Genomic DNA, 21,954 nt, shown 5'->3' on the forward strand with positions numbered 1-21,954 from the left:
GGGACGTGAGATTCATGTTACTAATCTGTCAAGCTTGATAACTTATGGTATCGAAGATACTTCGTGTCGTTCACTACGTATGTCAAATCACCTAAATGTGAATCTAGATTAGAACCTGGAGGAGTTGCCTTGTTTACTACTATCCAGCATTTTATTTCAAAATGAAATTTTCCATTATCTCCTACTTTAAAAGATGCAATAAGCTAGAAGAAAAGCTAGTTACTTGGAACCAATAAACATCGTTTCAGATGTTGACAAATTATCTACATCTTTATATATTCTTAGCGTTCCTTTTATAATACCAATAAAGTCTGATGTTAGGCCAATTCTCAATACCTCATTTAATTGTTCAATTAGCTGTGCTGAAAGCATATCTTGACCAAATTGTGTGAGATAAGTCACTCGTCATTATGGCTTCTTAATAACAAGTGTGGAAACTTCATGTGGGGTGAATCGGGCTGTTTTGGCACAATACTTTAGAACAATAGAGTTAGTAAATCGATTTACAAATGTTAAGCTTTCAAATACTCACTGTTCTTATTTAGACTGTAGTCCTGATTCGCCCAGTTCCTGGTAATAATTGACGTTATATATTACCACCTTCTCGGGCTGCTCTAAAATACAGATCCAATTAAATGAAATATTTCCTAGAAATGATCATTTCTGAGAAAGTTAGTAAGCATTGATAACAAGGTATAAGCCTTGAAATTTAAACAATTACCAAAACCAATTAACCTTTTCTCCTGAACTTGAAATTCACAGATTTCATATATCTTAAGTTATTTTAGTTATGAAACAATATATTTAACTAATACTAACTTCAATAATTAAAAAAAACAAACATTGACTAAAATTACCTCTCAAGATTCACCATCACAAACGAACCGTCTTTGGGTGAATCCCCGAGCAAAGAAGAGGCTTCGTTGAGCTGATTTTGTTCTCTAACCAGTTTCGCATCAGTCTTGTTCTGCATCCCGCTACGAGAAGAAGCACGTAGATCATTGTCGAACCGGTTCGCTTGGACGGAAGTGATAAGAACAATGTTTTGCTTGAAATTTAAACCATTTTTGGCTGGTCTGGTCGTTTTATTGCTCGTGAGTTCATTCACTGTCGATGGTAAGGTACTTTTAGCTTGAAATTTAGAGATGCTCTATTCAAAGTTTGGTATTTTCAAAGTTTCGGCAGCCGATCCAGCCGATTGTCCCAAAATCATCAAGCGTGAACAATGGGGAGCCCAGAAATCGACCAACGTGACGTACCAGGTCATGCCGGTCCAGTACGTAGTGATCCACCACACGGCCACGGTCACCTGTGATGAGATGCCGATCTGCAAGAACATCGTCCGATCGATTCAGGACGCCCATCAGAGCATGAACAAGTGGAGTGACATCGGATACAAGTAAGTGGGCCGAACTTCAATAGGAGCTCAAGACTAATGTGATCCCTTTTTGCAGCTTCCTGATCGCCAACGGTGGCAACGTGTACGAGGGCATCGGCTGGCACCGGGTTGGGACGCACACCCGCGGCTACAACAGCAAATCGATCGGGATTGCTTTTATTGGGGATTTCAGCGAGGAGTTGCCCACGGTGAAGGCGCTGCGAGCGGCTGGAAAGTTGCTGCGGTGTGGAGTGGCGCTCGGTGAGCTGGATCCGGAGTACATGCTGTACGGTGCCCGGCAGTTGTCCGCGACGGCCAGTCCCGGTGATGCGCTGTACGCTGACATCCAGGATTGGGACCACTTTGACGCTTCGAAGAGGTTGTGAAATGGGTGAGTTCTTGGACTTCCTCGTTAAGAAGAGGTTCTATACTGCCGCTCAAAGCTAGTTCGTCCTATATGTAATTGCGTCAATTTTAAGTTAATGATTTTAAGTTTGATTCTTAATCATGTGAACTATCAGAAAATTGAATTGATAATTGAGCAAAGCAATCATATTGAATACTTTATTGCAGAAAACCGTACAATATCCCTTTTTTCGTGAAATCCTTATATGTATAGCCCAGACTCGATTATCCGAAGCCTCGATTATCCGAAGTTTCGATCATCCGAAGGTTTGTATGGGGCTTGGGATAATCGAATCACGAATAAAAAACGTTACTTAATCCACCCTAAGGTGGTTGGTTGGTGGTAGGTTTAGAGGTTAATGCTATCCAAAATAGATACAAAAGGGCGGTCCTTTCAGTGTTCTATCAACTTGATTTCTTATTCATACCATCAGATTGGGTAGTCAGATCTTCATTATTCAGGGCACTTATGTGCTTATAACTTATGAAAGGGGGGTCAGATCTTTAATCTTTTGAACTCGTTGAAAAGGTCTTTTAATTAGCTAACCATCGACAGGTCGCATGATAGATTGGGACAACGTTTTCATCGAAATATATGAGATCCGGCCTCTACAAAGTTCATAAATAACACTTAAGTGCTTATAACTTTTGATAGGGTTGTCATTTTTTCAATCTTTTGAACTCGTTGGAAAGGTCTTTTGATTACCTATCCAACGACGAGTCGCAGATCCGGACAACGTTTTCATCGAAATATATGAGATCTGGCCTCTAAAAGTTCATAAATAACACTTATGTGCTTATAACTTTTGATAAGGTCGTCAGATCTTCAATCTTTTGAACTCGTTGGAAAGGTCTTTTGAAACCTTGCTAAAAATGTATAGGGTCTAGCTCATTTCCCCGTATGGCATTTCCCCGAATGCCATTTCCCCGAATGCCATTTCCCCGAAAATCATTTCCCCTAATTGACCACATCCCCGAATACCACTTCCCCTAATCAGCCACATCCCCGAATGCCATTTCCCCGAATATCATTTCCCCTAATCGGCTATATCCCCGAATGCCATTTCCCCTAATCGGCCATTTCCCCGAATGCCATTTCCCCGAAGTGACACTTACGCCAATTGCCGTTTATTTAAACTTAATTTTCACGAATTTTCATATCCCCTAATCATCATTTTCGCTAAAGCCTTTTCCATGACTAAAAATTATTTTCTTTCTCATTTTTACCAAACAAACAGCTTTTTCGGGTATGCTGTTGATTAAATGTTGTAAATTGGGTAGTAAAGCCTTTTGTCAATTTTTATGAACAACGGTAAGAAACACGATTAAAAACCATTTCTGATAACGTTTTTTTTTCATTTTTATGCAAACAAAAAGTTATTGACAAGACAACATTTTTTCGATGGATCAACTATGGTCCCCTTGGAACGAGCTGTCAAGTAGGAGCTTTTCTGCCAAGAAGGGCCGTGAAGTGAATTTTTAAAAACTGAATTAAAAATCCATTTTAAATCCTTTGCGGTCGTTCAAAGGGTCATTGTACTTAGAAAAATAAGCTTTATCGTTGTGAACACTAATATCACAAATTTAAGCTTAATTTTAGGACCAAATTACAGACTCGATTATCCGAAGCCTCGATTATCAGAAGTTTCGATTATCCGAAGTTCAATTATCCGAAGGTTTGTATGGGACTTCGGATAATCGAATCACGAACAAAAAACAAAAACCGTTTTTTTTCTTTTTTTTTTTTGTTATAAACATCAAATTTGGGTTCTGCAACCCCATTTTAGTCAAATTTGAATAGTTGATTGCCTATTAAATAATAAAATGCATTTTTTCAATATTTCAACACCGCCATATTGGCCGCCATCTTGATCTTGGATTTAAAAGTCTTAAATCACTTTAACGTAGTTTAGGGGTTATACTTAAGTTCGACAATAAAAAATTAGGCATCGAAATTTTTTTTTCGTGATTCGATTATCCGAAGTGAAATTTTTCCGAGGCCTTCGGATAATCGAGTCTGGACTGCACTAGATTTAGAGATTTTTTTTGTGTTCAATTAACATTTGTATTCAACCGCATAATTAGATGTTGTTTTTGAGAAATTTGTCTTCTTTCGAATTTTGTTCAAGAACCCAAAAATCGAACAAATAGGTACATAAGGCTGGTACAAATTTTATTCAAAGTTTTTGTTGATTATACTTTTTGACAAATCCCAAACCAGCAATGTGAATAAAATAATCAGTGTGAACGGGGTTCTGTACTACGAAAATCGCACGGTATGTTTTTTGAATCATAAAAACAAAATAACAATCATAAAAACAAAATAACAAAACTTCTATTGCATTATTATTATTATCATGTCTATAAGAAAAAAGTTTTTGTTTTGAGAATATATAACAATATTCATTGTATTTGAATGAATAGTACCGTAATCTGGGGTGAATCGGGACTACAGTCTGAATAGGGACAGCAGTTTTTAGAGCACTTAAAGCTTTTAAATTTGAAAATTGATGTACACATTTTGTTGGCCTAAGTCTGTTCTAACCGAAACCATCATGAAAAATCAAAATATTGTGCTCCAACATGGTTAAAACTGCTGTCCCAATTCGCCCCATGTGTCCCAATTGACCCCAGTTTACGGTACCAAACTTTTCAACACCCCTCCCCCCTAAAATGCTACTTCCGTTCTAAATGAAGCCAAAAATAAAGTTGATCATGCAAGGCCAATACGAACCTTTCAAGAAATATTATTTGTAGTTTGATGTTATAAAAATTGCCATCAATTTTTTTCTTATAAAATGCTATTTTCCCGAACCGCTTGACCGCGTTCGGGAAAATGGCATTCAGGGAAATGACTATTCAGGGATATGACTTATCGGGTAAGTGGCATTCGGGATTGTGGCCCATTTGGGAAAATGGCATTCGGGGATGTGGACGATTAGGGGTAATGGGAAATTCGGGTAAATGGAATTCGGGGAAATAACTATTAGGGGAAGTGTCTTTTCGGGGAAGTGGCATTCGGGGAAATGTCCCTTCGGTAATATGGGTTTCGGGGAAATGTCATAGATTCAAATGTATAACATGACGGGGTTTCTTACAAAAACCACCCTTTTTACAATCTTCCGAACTATTCATAAAATCGTTTTTTTAGCATTACTTTATAATTTTCAATAGTGACTTATGAGACCCCAAAACGGATCGAATGAGACCAAAACGGTCCATATCGGTTCAGCCAGTGCCGAGATAATCCAGTGCAAAATTTTTTTGATCAACATCTCACCACACACAGAGACATTTGCTCAGAATTTGATTCTGAGTCGATATGTATACATGAAGGTGGGTCTTGGAGGTGAAATTAAGAATTTCGTTTTTCGAGTGATTTTATCCAGGTTTTTAAGCGAAGATGGCGTTCGTATGTTGAACGTCCGAAATGTCAAAATCGCGCAGTAGCACCAACATTAGAAAAAAATGCGGCTGTCATGCCATGGCACACTTTTTTCGTAATGTTGGTACCACTGCGCGATTTTGACATTTCGGGCGTTCACCATTCGAACGCCATTTTCGCTTAAAAAGCTGGATAGCCTTTCCTCAATTAGGTGAGGGAGGCAAAAACTAGTTTTTGTTTTCGTTTTTCTTATTTTTACATCAAAATTGAAACATACGACCCTGTTTTAGTAAAATTTTCAAAAATAGTTGGTTGCCTGTTAAATTGCCAAAAACAATTTTTGAATAGTTGATCGCCGCCATCTTTCTTGCTTTTAATATCTTGCAAGCCTTGTTGTTTTGAATAAAAACTTTACACTTGGGATCTGTTTTTGTTACGTCTGGTTTCCATGTAAAGGTCAAAAAAAGTAAAATAACATACAGTGTAGATTTAATTAAAACAACATTTCATATATAATTTATAAAGCTTTATTTTATTTAACACATAATCACATAAATAAAATAGTTATAACTAAATTAAGGTCACCAAGCATTGCATGTTGATATTTACTGGGATCATGTGACACACATCCACAATAGTTTTTTCTGTATCATTGATATCGAGTTAAAATTGAGTGCCCCAGTGAGAAAAATCGAGCCAAATCGGCTCGATCCTCGAGCCAAACTCGACTCGAGTCTCGACTCGACTCGACTCGATTTAGGCTCGAGTTTGGCTCGAGGATCGAGCGGGAATCGACTCGATTTGACACAAAAAACTCGAGCCAGTCGAGCCGAGTAAACGTCAAACAATAGTGCCATCTGTATTTGGTATTTTGAACTATACGAAGCGCTACCTAGCGGGTGATAGTGGAACTTATTAATCATTTTATCTAGTACTTGGAAAACTGGCGCATCAAATGAAAACGGCGGATTGACTTTACTAAGCCAATCCACCTTTTTCATTGTTTGCACCAACCTATTTGTTTAACAAATTATATTTTATTATTTAAATCATGTTTTCATTTACATTATATTTAACAGGATATGCTACTAATTAATATAAATTACTGTTGGCGTTCGATTTCGGTAAGCATTCGCTTGATGTCGGTCGTGGCCGTGCGGGTGACCAGCGTCAGCAGATCTGCTCCGGCGTAACCAGGGGTTAGTTTGGCGAGTTCGTCGTAGCATCCGGCCGGTTTGATCCGCGAGATCCCGTCCAAGCTGCTTAGCAGCTGCGCATCGATTTGTCGTTCCATGTTCTTCGAGGTGACGCGGTTGATCTGGTCGATGAAGAGTACGCGCGGCGAGAGGATCGATGCCTGCTTAAACACCTTCCGGATGGGTTCCTCCGACTCCCGGAAACTCCCGCGACTAACTTCGTGGCGGTGATCTCAATCAGTCCAGATTACCATCGGTGGCGTGCGCAAGTAACGCCTTCCCCGAGCCGGGAGATCCGTGCAGGAGAAATCCACGTGGCAGTCCAATGTGCCAATAAACTTCCGGTCCATTCCACCAACATTCTCGTCCAGATGATGGGTTCCTCCCAGATGTGGTTTTGCACTGCTGTTGCATGGCCGCAGAACGTCCCTGTTGGGCATACAGAATGCTTCAACGCTTCCGGACGTTGGGACGTTGATGGCGCTGTAACCGATTGTCGTGCTGGACGAACTCCTTCATATCGATGACGATTTGCGGACCTCGGTGGTGGTATGCCACTGCTGCAGCTGCTGGTCGCGGACATTACGGTCGTTGTTAGGTAGCTCACGTACATTTTGGCGTTCGGGATGAAGCTGGACATGACTTCGAAGTCGAGCATTTTGGACGCTGCTCTTTGGCTTAGGAATAAGTGTACTTCTGCAGGCCAGTCTGACAATGTTTCCGTGCCCTTGTTGCTGACGGTATTGAACTAGCTGGACGATGGTCCCCGCAAGGCTCGGCGTGCTGTAGAAGATGCGATTCAGATCGTGTCTGATCAGCTGAATCGGAGTGGGGTTTGCGCCTCACATCGGCCACGCTAGTGTACATGATTGTTCCTTTCTGGGGATTAGTCGGCGACGTCGCTGCACCATTATCGAACCCACTCTGGAACCTCTTCAAACTCGGCGACCGTTATTCGACAAAACGCTGGCCGAGACTTGTTCTCGCCTTCCGCGGTTGCTGATCGCCGAAACAACTTTTGGTAGATTATGATGACTGGTGCAAAGTTGGTCGCGTCCAACGCGTAATCATAGCACACGCTGATTCCTCCGATGTCGACTTGGCTTGGCCCGATCCCAAACTATCGTTATCGTCCTTCCGCTGCCACACCCTCCACTCCGGCGACCATCCATTTGGCAAGTCCTCGTCTTTGCATCTCGCCGTGGTGGCATCGGTGTCGGCAACTTGCAGTGCGACTGATTGGATCCCGCCGATCCGGATAAGGCTAGCGAGTTAAACATGAAACGGGCCAGTTCTGACATTTGGTGCCGCAAATCGCCCGTGGTTGTCGTGCTGTTGGAAGAAAAAAAATCCAGTTTAGTGATATCTGATGAGATGGGGACACGTTTCTCAACCGACCTGTCTGTGAGACATACAAACAGATTGTTGCTGTTTTTTGGCTCAGAGTCAGAGGAACGCATCGAGGACCAGAATCTCTACCGTCGTCATCCGTCGTGAGCTGGTAGTCGCGAGCAATCTGAACGGAAGTTCAGTAGAACTTACCTTAGGCGCAGCAGCGATGATCCCGTCTCGAGGTCCACGTCCTAAACCACGGTGGCACCGTTTACCGCGAACGCCGTTCCTCCAATTACGCCAACCAACACCACGCCACGCAAACACTCGCAAGAAAACCGCCTCGCGGTCCGAAATTCCTAGCGAGATTTCCTGGTCAAAGCGACCGGCGCGACGCAGGGCAGGGTCGAGCGCATCCGGCCGGTTGGTGCACAACGACTCGTTGTTTATAAGTCCGGTTCGCCAAGATGGCGTTGAGCTCGTCGAAGAGTATGAGAGTATGCTGCCTGATCGAACACCTCCCGGATGCGTTCCTCCGAGTCTTCGGAATAGCCGCTACCGAATCATTGGCGGCGATCTCAATTAGTCCATTCATAAGCTGGCCAGCGATGGCGTGCGCAAGCAACGTCTTCTCCGAGCCGGGAGGTCCGCGCAGCAGATATCGACGCGGCGGCGGCAATCGGATAAACCTCCGGATGCTTCATGTGAAATAGACGTTGAGGCGTTGCAGCGCCTACAAGGTGGTCGCTTCCAGGTGCTTCCAGCCGGGGAAGGGCTGATGTCGAAATGGGTGCACGACTCGTCGATGATGTGCAGGAGGAGACGCAGGAATTCCGACTTGGTTTTGACCTGGAGCAGGATGTGGAATCCGTGCGGGAGTTTTCTTCGCGGACGGCGGTTGGTTACGTACGGGTCGAGGCCGGGTTTGCGGGGACAGGCACCTATGCCCTTCGGGATGGACTCGATGTCACGGATGACGAAGGTGCTTGTTTTGGGGATGGTCACGATAAACTGGGTAGCTTCCAGGCTGTTCCACAGTTGGAGAGCGGTTCCTTTGGATTTGCCGAGGGCAGTCAGGGTTTGGGCGAGTCCAGGTGACGTCCTTTGAAAACCGGGCGGTTGTTTGGCGATCGTTGGCATGCGTTAGCGCAGACGCCTCGTTGCTGTGAGAAGAAAAACGTTAATATCTTTCAAAAAGTATATCACAAGCCAACAGACTCACGTTTGCTTCTGGGCGGTCGGGACAACTATAGCTCAGTTGACTCGTACACGAAATCGTCATCCCGCTTGAACAGCAGCTGTTCGATGTTCCGCTCCACAACCTCCCGCATCACTGAGATGGTACCTTCTTATCCCCCAAGAGGCTGCGAACAGGAAACGCCGGAAGAGCATTTGTCGCCGGCATCGTCCTGGCGCGATCGCGATCAGCGTATTTCTGCTGCTGTGGTTGGGCGTTTTGCTACCGCAAGAAATCGTTGGGCATAGATATTGTCCATGACGGAGAACGGCGGAGGATGGAAGCTGTGAATGGCAAAAAAAAGTTTGATTGCAGCGATCGTTTTTTCTCCACCACTGAGATTGCCAATCGACAAGAATCGTTTGCCGGGCCGACGCAGTTCTAGTTGATTCCGCCCAGATAAACCCAACTTGGGTTGTCCGGACCGAGGTACGTTTGGACGGCTGCGATTCTCAAGTTCGTAGATCGTATTCAGTGGCGTCGTCTGTGACTTACTGTTCGCCTTGCTGGACAATGTCCTCCTTGTTGCCGCGTTGCATCAGAAGCTTGACCATCACCGAAGCCCGGTTCGGAATCGGCTTCCCGATCGACTCACACGTTAAGATGGACATGCCTGGTAGGGGCAGCAAAAGCTAAAACAAATAAAAATTAGGCAACGGAACCGAAAACCTTTTCTACCGCTCCACCTTTCCTTACCCGATCCATTTGTTCCATTTGTTCCGATGACGACGGGAAACTTCATTCGCAAACAAAACAAACCGAAAACAAGGCAAATTTAGCTAAGTCCAATTTTGACAGCTCAAGATAGTACATGCGACACCTACACTTGAAAAATAGAACTAAGTTGGCTCGAGTAGCTCGAGTGGACCTTTCACTGGGGCATTTGTTGTCAATGGAACACCGGAAGGCATGTTTCTCACTTCTACCGCTAGGTTCGCATAGTTGAAGAGCGATTACCCTCTAGCGGCAGTTAAAAGAAACTTCTTTTAAACCATAGATGGCGGCACTGTTGTCGAAAGTGGTTACCGTACTGAACCTAATATTGGAATAATATAACTTTTTCAAATTTAATTAATTTTTAATTTTTTCTAATACTTTTATTAAGAATTTAAATTTCTTGCATTATATTATGTAACTACACATAGTTTTTGCTGCTTTAAATTACTATAGCGTAGTTTTCCGGTGTTTATTTAAATAACATAAATATTCCAAAAATAGGTCCTTGATTGTTCTGTTATGTTTATAAATATTTGTCAAAAATCAGCTGTTGTTGATGTTTTTATTTTGAATCACGTAAATTTGTCACCATCAAAAGCGAACGCCGTCGGAATTTGTGAAATCTTTCCGAAGCAACCCATTTCGGAACATGGACCGTTGCCAAATCTGCAACCAGCCAGATCCGGTCTTCGTCAGCAGCCAAGAAGGGCATCCAAACCATCATCACTTGTGGTGCAGTGGTGCCGCCAACGGACCGTATTCCGCGCCGAATCTGCCAACATGACCGCACCTGTACTGGAAGCCATGCCCGGGGGGCAGCTCTAACTGTTCTGCGCTTGCGAGCAATGTCGGAAGACGAAGCGGAAGGCAGCCGCACTTGGGAGTTGACGGAAAAACATGACACGATTCGGCAGTTGGCCCAGCGGATGATCGCGACGGTCAACTCAAACTTGACTCCGAGGGGGATTAAGGGGAAGAACGGCTGGAAAGAAGCAACATTACCGGCAGAAATGTGGGAGCAGATTTTCGGAATGCTGACCTGACAGAGCGGCAGTGTTGGGGATTCACTTGACATGCAGCCGTCAGGGAGATGTTGTGGACGGAAGTTCTCGGTTGCGGGATCGGTTGGTGGTTCGGTTCCCGAAGCAGTTGTTGGTGGATGGGCGATACAGACCTGCCGTGAAAGAAACAAGCATTGCGGTTGCGTTCTACCGGAAGACGCAAACGTTGAAGAATCTGCAATTTGAGTTTGGCCTGACATGCTAGAATCGGTCGGTAGAATGTTTTGTTTGTATTTAACAATTTCAAATTTAAAATGCTTTTCTATCTTCTCTTCTAGGTTCAGGAACAAATCGCCGAAACGCCGGCTGCCCTGTCCTGAAACACCTCAAAATTAAAGATTTAGATCTCCCCCAGGATAGCCTGCAGCAGCTCCTAGCAAACTCACGCGTGCCCTAATCTAGCCCTCGCCGAGCTGCACAAACTCTAGCAACTCCTGCTAACCCACGTCCGAGCTCCCAAGTCGGAAGAGTCCTTCTGGCCGGCCACGCCCGTAATCCAGCACAGCTTCGCCTCCCTTTGCCACCTGGAGGTCGACCGCGTCAAGCTTGGTGAACTGCTCGGAATGTGCCCGACCGGACTAACGCTGTTCAGAATTTGCCCGGCCGAATGTTGGAGAAGAGGCGCTGCACTTGTTGCTGGGTCGCAAGTTTGGCCTGCTCGACGAGCTAATCATGCTGGATTGGAGGCAGTGGCCGGATGAGGATCGCAACATGTACGAGCAAACCTCTCTGCAAAAAACCTTGCTCCCGAACTGTATCACCCTCACCACCCACGCAAAACAATCCTCTGCACCATAAGTTCCTTCTGTTGTGGAACGCGTGCGCCATACCACTGCCGTGCGTCAAACAGCACCACGAAAATGGATGCCAAACCAACGTCGCCGGTTCGGGGTCGTGCATAAACCACGTGGCCTTTTTTTGGAGAATTTTTGACCCCCCCCTCCCCCCTCATGGTTTTTCGTGGTTTCACGCCAACCCCCCCCCCCCCCCCCTATATGGCCACGTGGCTTTTTCCTCCCAGGTGAAAAATCTTTAAAAAAAACAAAATAAGTATAGATTTCAAAAATGTTTATCCACAAATGATGTACCGTCAGTGGTGGTGACTTTTGGTCAAAAAAACGATATTACTGTTGTTATTTTAACACAATAAAAACATTTCAAATTATATCGAAATAAATATTGTTGGGGAATGCTCCTGAATTTACCAACATTTTCCCAGAATATGGCTAGTATAATCACACCGTTCATAAATGCCAATCGTTTTAAAATGAACTCAAACTCACCCTTTAGAGGGGTGACTTTGGGTCAAACAGAAAACATTTTAATGTGTGTAGGTGCTGTAACACCATTAAAACCAATTTAACAATATACAAAAAAAACAGAAATTCACTTAAAAGCGTGAAAAAAGTATGATATCACAAAGTTTGAGGTAAATAATAACAGTATAACAATTTATTGAAATGGTACAGAAAGTAAAAAAAAACTCTCAACAAAACAAGCAACTTAGTAAAACATATGTATTCAAAATTATGGAATTGCAGTGCAATTAATTGCATCCAAAATAAATATGCTTTAAGAATTAATGCTATTTTGATATATAAACAGCATTCATGATTTAATTTAAATGCGCTTCAAAATATTTTCTTAAAATCGAAATTAATTAAATAGAAAAGTTTTGTTTCAAGAAAGAAATATTTTCATTTTATTTTAAGGAAAATATCTAGTTATGAAAGCTCCTAGTTAATATTTATTTTATTCCAAACATTCATAAAAATCCAAACTAAAGCAACTTTTCTTTTTAATTTAGCATGATTGATTCCAATGATTCAGTGTGTCCAAAAAAGTCGAGCTGTTTAATTTTTTTCTCCATACAAGAATCAGAGACAGGGACAAACATTCAATATTACGACCTTTTGAAATGTTAGTCTTATTATTTTTTTTTTTTTGAAAATATTGATTTCGAAAAGATCGGAAAATTTCACGAAAGTTTTATTTATAAACATTGAAAATCGCACCATTAGTTGCTGAGATATCGACATAAGAAAATTATAGGTTGTTTGGGTAGTAAACATCAATTTTTCTGTTTTAAAATCTTTGCATGGCAATATCTTAGCAACAAAGCAACAAAGAATTTTCTCAGCATTTCAAAAATATTTTTTTTTCAAAATTAGGCAAACAAGGGTACTAAATTTTATAAATTAATAACTGCAACTAATTTTAAAAAATGTTACCTAAAAATAGCTATAACTTGAAAACGGTGCACTTTATGAAAATTTCACTAATGTACTTTTAGATTGCAAATTCGATTTTACATCGAAAAAAAAATTGAAATTAAAATGCGGTCAATATTTTTATTTTTTTTTTAATCAGTATTGATTCAAAAATTCATAACTCAAACAACGATTTTTTGCCCGTTCTGAAAATTTCTGAAAAGTTGACAAACTAATAATGCAAAATGGCTTGGGCACCAAAAAAGGTTTCAGACGGATTAAAAAAATCAAAAAAATAAAATTTAAGAATAAAGACCAATTTTGTATAGAATTGCTCGAAAATCGATTTCGTGTCTTTGGAAAAGTTGTAGACAACGCGCTAAAAATCATTCTTTTAGTCATGGTCATCCAAATTGTTTAAGTCTTACTCTTACTTTAAATAGTTTTTGCTATCGACTACGTGTTTTGATAAATTTAAAAAAGAGTAAGCTAAAATTTGGAATTTATTTTACATTATTTTTCAGTTGTTTAAATAGGCAATTATCTACGATTTAAGATTTTTGATCCAACTTTTGGTTGGAGATATTACCTCAAAATAAATACAAAAAAAATATTAAATAAGTTAATTTTTCAATCTTTTCAAAATCTTTGAAATTATTAACACTGGGACGCCCAACGCATGTCCAATATACACGGATGCCAAAGCCTCCCTAAAACGTTGGAACGGTAACTTCAACTCACAGGTTTTCGGGCTTGTCTCCGCGGATTTTCGGGCGATTTTTTTTACTAGAGCAAACAAAAGTTGGAACGACGTTTTTGATCGCATAAATTACAGATTTGATCATATCGAGTTCTGCAAAGTTTAAAGATCATCTAGACATCCTTATAATTCACTCAAAAAAAATGTCCCGGTTGGTTGAGTTATGCCCGAGAACCAGCGAGTTGAAAGTACCGTTCCATCTTTTTTAATGAATTTTATTTATGTTGATCTTGACGGCATTGTATTGAAATTTATTTCACAAATTGATATCGGCATTTGAAAATAAAGTGACTCTTTAAAACTTAAATTATTTTAATGTGTCTATATATTTGAGTGGTTTTATCTCAAATATGAAGTTGAGGGTATAGTATATTTTCTCAGCTTAAAGAAAAACTAATATTTTCAGGAAAGGGCACCTTTGGCCCCTATTTTTTTAATCTTTAAATTAATTGAGAAACAAAAACAATGTTTGCTTGAAGCTCGTTTTTTTTTTCTCTAAAAATCTAAAATGTTTGCCCATGTTTCTGTTTGGCTCAAGAGATGGTCCCTATTAACATAAAAAAAACTGAAAAAATACCTACAACTTTGATGATGGATAGTAAACGTGTATGTTATGAAATGTTATGTAATATAACAATCCGAATTGTGTAACCCATGAAATAAGGAACATATTTTAGACCAAAATATTCATCAAATTTTTTGGTGAATCTTAAAGTATGTATCGTTCGTTTTTTCGTTACTGGTTAGTTTTTAATGTTAGACGTTTCACTTTCAAATGAGGTAGTGAAACTGAAATTTTGCGCGATAATCCTGAAATTGGGGTTTTTAGTTTCTTTGTACTTAAAAAAATATTGCATGAGAGAGGAGATACAAGATATCTTGAGTTTGTTTTAAGTGTCAAAAGGAAATCTTTCGATTAAGATTCTTCGATCACTTATAGGACCAGCTACGGTAATTAGCTAAGATATGAGATTTTGAAATATTTTTTTTTTTCGCAGAGAATTATTTTTAGACACTTCATTTATAATACATATTTAGTTTTTTGCCTTGTTGCGAAAATCTTATAAAATTGTCAGCAATATTTATTTTTTAAGTTGTTCCAAAATAGAACTATCGAAGACTACATCTACTTTCAATGCAAATTTGCAAGCACATTTTTAGCTACTTGATACCATCAACAAAAAAATGAAATTGTGTTTGCATTTTGGTACGCATTTTTTAGGGTATATTAACTTTGGATACTGTCACTTTATTTTTTAACAGCTCTTAAACTTTTGCAAAACGTAGTTACATGAGTATTAAAAAGTGTACATTCAATTACAGGCTCAAAGTATTGATATGAATCTGCCGAAATATATAATTCAATATTGAATTGGAAAATATTATGACATTGAAATATAAGTAATAATTTTAAACACAATAATTGTATGGTTTTGAAGTGTAACAAAAAATGTATGCATTTTTTGTTACACTTCAAAACCATACAATTATTGTGTTTAAAATTATTACTTATATTTCAATGTCATAATATTTTAAAAGCGCGTATTTTTTTGTTTTTTTTTAAGAAAAGATTTTTTTTAAAGGCCACGTGGTCAGCCGTCGACCCCCCCCCCTCCCCCCCATGGCTTTTCATGGTTTTTTTCGGTCGGATTTCGGACCCCCTCCCCCCCCCTAAGGAGACCACGTGGTTTATGCACGACCCCTTCGGGAAGAGCACGTCCCAGCGGTCGTGAACATTGCGCACCAGTAATCACTCCAGCTGATGGTGCTTCCACCGACTTACGATCTCAACCAGCAGGTCCAGACGGTGATTCGTCACTTAAGCACGCATTCGAAACCAAAAATCCGCTACACGTGCATTTTTGGCGGTGTGATGAAGGAACCACAGGTGAGTTGCGGCAGATTGACTTGAAATGCTGAAGTTGTCGTTTTTGTTTCTTTTAGATGGCACTTACCTGGTGCTCGACGAGGCAGATAGGATGCTGGACATGGGCTTTTAGCCTCAGAATCGATAAAATAATCGAGCAGATCCGGCTAGATTGGCAGGTGTGGACTGCGACGTGGTCGAAGGAGTTGGTGGAGGATTTAAGTCAAGTCAAGTACGTGAGCAACTTTGACTACCTACTGAAACGTGTCAGAGGTTATCATCCATCGGCATTGGCAGGACAGAACGTTACTCGTCGTTCGACAACGGTCGTCAGGCGTGCGAGGCCTACGCCGAAGCTGACCGCCTGGAGTCATGGAATGATCCCGATTCGGCAGTGGAGTTTAGCTTGTAAATGTTGTGTTTAGTATAATAAAAAGTTATTTTTGGGGGTTTCCGGTGTCGGGTTAGAGGGTACGGTTGTTGCATCCGTAAGGAGAAACAAGGCGAAGACCTTGGCTAGGTCAGAATAACCGATCTGCGACCAACACGCAAGTGCGAGTATAGCTGGACTGGTGCGGTCTTCACGAGTCACGTGATCTATGGATTGTCCCTTAGAGTGTTGAACATCTCAGCATCTTAGTAGACGTTCTCATCCAAATCGTCCCACAAGTTAGAGCCCGTCATCATACGGCCAATGTCGCAATCGTTGCCCATATGAAACTTTATTTGCACAGGACTTTGTAGAAGGGTTGGGCCACGTTTGTCACGATCGGTTCTACTATCGCTTTCTTCCACTCTCACTTTTCTGTTGGCGACCCGAGTCAGTATTTTCCACAACCAGGCAGGTAAGCGGGTCTTAAGAGAAAAACAAAATCTCCGGCAGTTCCCTTCTTCTTGGCAGCAGCATCTCTAGTGGCACCGAGGTTGGCTTCTTGGCGGCCGCCTTCTTGTCGCCGGCCACAGTCTTCTTGGTCTAAGCGGCGGCATCAGCAGCCTTTTCTGGTCGCAGCCACCGTCGGAACCTTTGTGACAGCAACAGTGTCGCTTCCGGCAGCAGCATCAGCCGCTTCCATCTTAGCGGCGGCACCCTTAGCCGGCTTCGAATCAACAGCAGCTGGACGCTTCTCAGCTGGCTACTCAGTCCTCGGTTCTGGCAAGTACTCCAGCCATCCAATCCCTCCGAGTCTTGTCCAATTCCTCATCGGAATAAATCATGGGTGTATCCATCAGCAACTGACTTCGACGTGCTTTGGCTACGACTTCCGTGCTTCGACCTCGACGCAAAACCGTTAAACGAAACAGGCACCAGTGGCGCCTTAGGCTGAGGCAGGTCAACAGTTTCAGCACCAACGAAGTGGCGTTCGTTTCCACCTGCAGACCACCGTGAGGAATCCAACGCCACAAACGGCAGCTTCTCGTCGCTCATGGCCACGACGTGGGCCAGCACTGGGTTGAAATAGGCCAGATAAAGGAACTTCTGCTGCTTGGAGGGTTCTTCACTGAGCGCGCTCAGTTTACGCTTCGATCCGGCCAGCTCTTCCACGTATGTTCCGGGACCGTGCGTGGCCACAAACGTGTCAAACTCGATCAGCGATAGCACCTTTAGGTTTTTCATTTTGGGCATGCCGTCGTTTTCGGTAACGCTTGACGAGGTCGGAGAATGTGCGGCGGACGAGGACAGTCCTGGAACGCTGGGTGGTATTCCTGGAGGAGCAGAGCCTGAGCCAGATTGTGATTGGCGGTCCTCGACCATTATCGGACAGTCGAGGTGTTTGGGCACGTGGACACGGTCAGTTTCGTACCCGGAATGTACTCGTCAACGTGGATGTGATCGTCGAGGTGGTCTCGCATCAATCGTAGCGTTTGAGTGTTAAGCACATCTATTTGAAGCGATTGCGGGGAATATTTCAAGCATTTGTACACCTCTGCCAACGCGTCCGGACTGTCCACGATGCGGCCCTGAATCAACTGATGGATGTAATTGACCTGCAGCTGCAACTGGCAGAAGGCGAGGAGTGTTGAGCTGAAAGAAAAAGTTACGATTATCACATCAACCGCTCACAAAAACCAATAATCACTCTGCGCCTCGTGGTCCGGACTTTGGCCAGGTCGTGGTGATGGTCGCGGCATTCCCGGCGATCCGGGCCAATTGGAAGCGGCTGGCAAGGGTGCCGCCATAAACGGGCTTTCATCGGTGTGCGATTGTCCGCCCACGGCATGTTTGTGGGTCCAGGTGAGTGGGCCATCGGACTTGGTTGAGGATTAAACGGGGATGACGGCATCAGGCCACCACTGAGGGATGTGGCATGTGCGGAGCGGGGGTTGAGGTCATGTTGAAGTTTGGGTGGATCTGGGAGCCACATCTGCCCACACCTTGCGGGTGAGGAGAGGCTGGAGTGTGCAGATTTTACCCGGAAGGTGATGTAAGTGGGGCGACGAATTGAAGACCCGGATCGCGAGGGCTTTGCAGACATCGCATGCTTCCGCCGCCGAGGATAGTCAATCCGACCGAGGCCGGTCCACCGTGCGAATCTTCCATCGTGATTGGAGACGGCGGATTGTCATTCTCGGATTGAGACCGTCTCCGGTAGACTGCCGTTTCATCCACGTATTTCGAGAGGAACCCCATTGAGACCTTGGGTGTGCGTGATTTCTTCCACGACGTGCTTCGATCGAAGCGACTGTAGGCGACGTCCCGGATCGAGCAGAGACCGGATCTTCGCAGACGGGTATCCGCCTTGGACAACATGTTTATAATCTTCCAGTTTGCCGGGACTATCGCCTCCTCCATCACGTAAGTTTGTTTTAGCGCACCTTCCAGATCACCACAGCTTTACCGGTAAACAAACTAACCGCGCACCGTGTTTCGACCTCGACGCAAATCCTTACCGGAAAGAATTTAACCGGCTTTTGGTCCACTTTGACGGTTTTGAACATTCCGACGACGATTTTGCGATGTGAGAAAACAAAAAAAATTGGTTTGACATTTCGGTCTGACAGATCTCGCTGTCAAAAGCTGGGCGAGAAAGAGAAAAAAATGACATGGCTGCCGCTGTCACGCTGGTAGTAAGCAATTTAAAAAATGTATGGGGGAAATCAATTTAAATTCAATATTTCCCAAATTAAAGATCATTCAGAGATAAAATTTGACCTGGTGAAAGCTATTTTTTTTGTCACCCTGCGATTTGTAGTTGCTGAGATATTCACAAAAAAGTAAATTTCTCATAACAAATTTGAATTTCTTACTACCAAACGAACAACGCCATCTATGAGAAATTTTGGCCCGTCGGGTAATCCATTCACTTCTCAATGCCACACACGCCGTAAGAAATTGTTTTTATTTTTGCTTTTTTCCTATTTTTAGCTTCTTTTAGCTGCGCCGCAAAAGTTTGTTTGCAAACATCGAAACAGCTGTTCGCGTGCACGTCGTACATGTAAAGGTGTAGTCGAGCCAATCACAAAAAGAATAAAAAAATTCCAAGCCTCTGGTGGTTATCATCCGAACTAACAGTAAAACTCTTCTTTGTATGTGTGTAATAGATTAAAACAGTCGATTTCTTTGAATGAAAAGTGCGACGACGACACGTATCACTGAGGCCAATTTTTTGTTCATTCTCTGGTATAAATATTGATGACCAACCAGCTTTTTTTTTTTTTTTTGTTTCGGTAAATTTCTAATATCACACGCGTGACGACGCCTAATCACAATCCTTGGAAAAATAGCAGCAGCAATCGTCACTCTTGTTGCACACCACCTGAAAGGGGCCGTCCGGCGGAAATACGTACGCCCCGAAGGCCACGTCCATCACGCGGACGTACCGCAGCTCGAATTTGGCCAGGTCCGGCGGCAGCTGGACCGGTGACGAGTTGCCCTTGATGGTCAGCCCGAACAGCTTGAGGGACTACGGAAAAGAAAGGGTTAGGTCAAATTAGCATTACTATTCTAGCTTATATCTGGATATCTGGATTATTGTCAGTGCGGTAAACAAGTTGAAAAGATGTTCTTATAACCTTAGTTAAAATTGGGAAAGCAACAAGTTTTGTTAAACTGTTGGCATTTTTGGCAAAGAAAGTATCGAAAGCTTCAGTAATAATCCAAACATCCGACATCGAACAAACCTTCAGCAAGCGATTCCGGAAAATTTGCGCAAACAGCGGAAAGGACAACTCCAGATTGGGGTTGAATCCGCACATGGTCAGCGAGGTGACACGTTCGCAGTGTTTGAACATCGAGGCCAGCAGGATGTCGCACTGTAGCGGCGCGTTGTACGTGATCAGCGTGAACTCCTCAATGTTACGGAAGTTGGGAAGGACGCGTTCCAGCGCGGGACACGCCGAGCTGATGCGGATGCTGAGCTGACGCAACCTGGGCAGGGACTGGAAAAAGTGCTCTGGAATGTCCGAGGCGAACAGGTCTAGCTGGAGTTCCTCGAGCAGCGGGCAGCAGGACACGATGAAGTCCGAGTGGCCGTACTTGGACTGCTTGAGAGATCGGAGGTTCGGCGCGATTACTGAGAGTGAGAGATTGTCCAAGTTCTTGACGCCACTCCACTCGAGACGCCTTAGAGCTGGAACGACTAGATTTCTGTTGGATCTAATGTTACCCGATTCCAGTTGAAGATGTTCCAGCTTAGGGAACATTCTATCGACCGATAAGAATCCCACCGTCAAGTCTACCTTCTCCAGCCGTAGAACCTTCAACTGCTGACAGTGCTGATGAATTGCTTCCAGAATAAAATCATTCACATTTACCATTTGAAGATTTTTCAAATTCGGCAAATTGGCGAACATGCTGTCCCAATCACGTGCCGTCATGCTAGTCTTCTGTAGAATGATGCTCAAGTGTTCCAGCGATTCCAAACGATTCAAAAAGAAGTCCTGCCACATACTTCCGTTGAGATGCATCTTAAGTATCTTCAAGCTCCCACCGCGCTCCAACTCCATCAGTCCATTGTGCCAAACAACGCCAACATCCGAGTCACAATCTCCAAACTTTACGACGGCAGATTTAAGATTCGGAGCATCCACCAAGAACACAGGCTTCCTAATCTGCACCTGATTGTTCATCACAATATCCCGCCAAGTCAGTGCTTCCAGCCTTTCCATTCGAACCACCACCTGCTGATTCGACGTATTCTCCGTAGCTTCCGTACACATCTGCAGCTTCCGAATCCTCCCCAGCAGATCAACATGCGTACCAAAAAACTCAATCAACGACTGTCCCAACGGTGCATCCACTATCATACCCTCCAGCAGACACTTTTCGTCCAGCTCCCTCAACAGCCGATCAATACTGCCCAAAACCTCCGGATCCGACTCCTTGCACCATTTCACATAAACCACCCGATAGTCTCGCTCCGTCTCCTGCACCACGCCCTCGTCCACCAGTTTGACCTCCTCGTACGTCCTCCCAGTAGCTTCCCGCACCCAGTCCCCTCGACTCAGCTCGATGCACAGGTTCCGACATAGTGACCGCGAGTACACGGCCGCGTTCCATTGGCGACAAACCAGCGACAGCGGCTTCCGATCCCAAAAGTCCAAGTTCTTAAAGATAGAGACGTAGATTTCCAATGGAAGCCGATCCCACGACATCCTCGTCCAAAGACTGACCAAAACAAACTGAAAGTCGTAGCCCGACGTGCAACAAATACACGGATCCGCAGGGGGGGTTCAACGTAGACTGGTAGCTGGTGACCGAACTAGGCGGAGACTAGGTTGTTCAGCACTGAATACACTGCTCATAAGTTGACTCCGGAAAGTTCGGGAAAAATCGATGGCAAACACGACTTGGACGGTTTGCGATAGATGGTGCAGCGGTAGGAAGCTTGCGCTTCTTTGCGTTAGTTGTATGGTTTGATGAGAGATGGCAGTTTGCGTTTGATTCATTTAAAATTTTGAACGGTTTGAACTTGTTGGTGATGTTTCAATCAGGGAACAGAGTTTTGATTTTTTTCTGTTTGGAAACAAATTATCAATATAATTTAACAAATACTAATGATAATTTCAAACATAAACATCTATCAATGAATACATTTAAAATACCGGATTTGGATTTTGAATGGTAAAGTTATTTAGCTGATGAATGATTACATACACCAAAGGATTGCTAGATTGACTTTATTTCAGATTTTTATTTTTAAAATATTACAAATCAAATTAAATTGAACTTGATGTCGATGGACTTTTACAACTACCAAAATACTTCTATTCTAAGGTCCTAAAACAGATTTGCCCCTATTTCTAAGCATTAAAAAATAAATGTTTAGATGATCGAGTTAAGTCGTCTCATAAGTATAAAATAATTTCAAAAACGTCCCACTGCAATTTATTTTGTGCTGTGGGACGATAGGACAAAAAGTGTGGAGCCTGTACAAAAAGTGATTTCTACCAGTGAAAGTCATGATCA

General features: G+C 42.9%; 3 protein-coding genes across 4 annotated transcripts; 2 read left to right on the top strand and 1 right to left on the bottom strand.

Annotated features, from left to right (window-relative positions):
* Positions 1-951: 951 nt before the first annotated feature.
* LOC120432495 (peptidoglycan-recognition protein 2-like) lies at positions 952-19,193 on the top strand. 2 transcript variants are annotated; one of them, XM_039597711.2, is made up of 4 exons: positions 952-1,116; positions 1,177-1,399; positions 1,455-1,769; positions 18,913-19,193. In XM_039597711.2, the coding sequence occupies exons 1-3, from the start codon at positions 1,041-1,043 to the stop codon at positions 1,762-1,764; spliced, it is 609 nt and encodes a 202-aa protein (XP_039453645.1). In that variant the 5' UTR covers positions 952-1,040; the 3' UTR covers positions 1,765-1,769; positions 18,913-19,193. The 2 variants fall into 2 exon arrangements, with proteins under 2 accessions (XP_039453645.1, XP_039453661.1); XM_039597727.2 differs by lacking the exon at positions 952-1,116 and having other exon boundaries at positions 1,146-1,399.
* Positions 15,438-19,193, top strand: LOC120432525 (uncharacterized). Its single transcript, XM_039597747.2, has 2 exons — positions 15,438-15,569; positions 15,626-19,193. Exons 1-2 carry the CDS (start codon positions 15,444-15,446, stop codon positions 15,971-15,973), a joined length of 474 nt encoding a protein of 157 aa, XP_039453681.1. The 5' UTR covers positions 15,438-15,443; the 3' UTR covers positions 15,974-19,193.
* A 41-nt stretch (positions 19,194-19,234) lies between these two features.
* LOC120432486 (uncharacterized) lies at positions 19,235-21,360 on the bottom strand. Its single transcript, XM_039597704.2, has 2 exons — positions 19,668-21,360; positions 19,235-19,450 (listed from the first exon to the last, which is right to left on the bottom strand). Exons 1-2 carry the CDS (start codon positions 21,138-21,140, stop codon positions 19,247-19,249), a joined length of 1,677 nt encoding a protein of 558 aa, XP_039453638.1. The 5' UTR covers positions 21,141-21,360; the 3' UTR covers positions 19,235-19,246.
* Positions 21,361-21,954: the final 594 nt, after the last annotated feature.

This window comes from Culex pipiens, chromosome 1, assembly GCF_016801865.2.
Source record: "Culex pipiens pallens isolate TS chromosome 1, TS_CPP_V2, whole genome shotgun sequence".
NCBI lineage: Eukaryota > Metazoa > Arthropoda > Insecta > Diptera > Culicidae > Culex > Culex pipiens.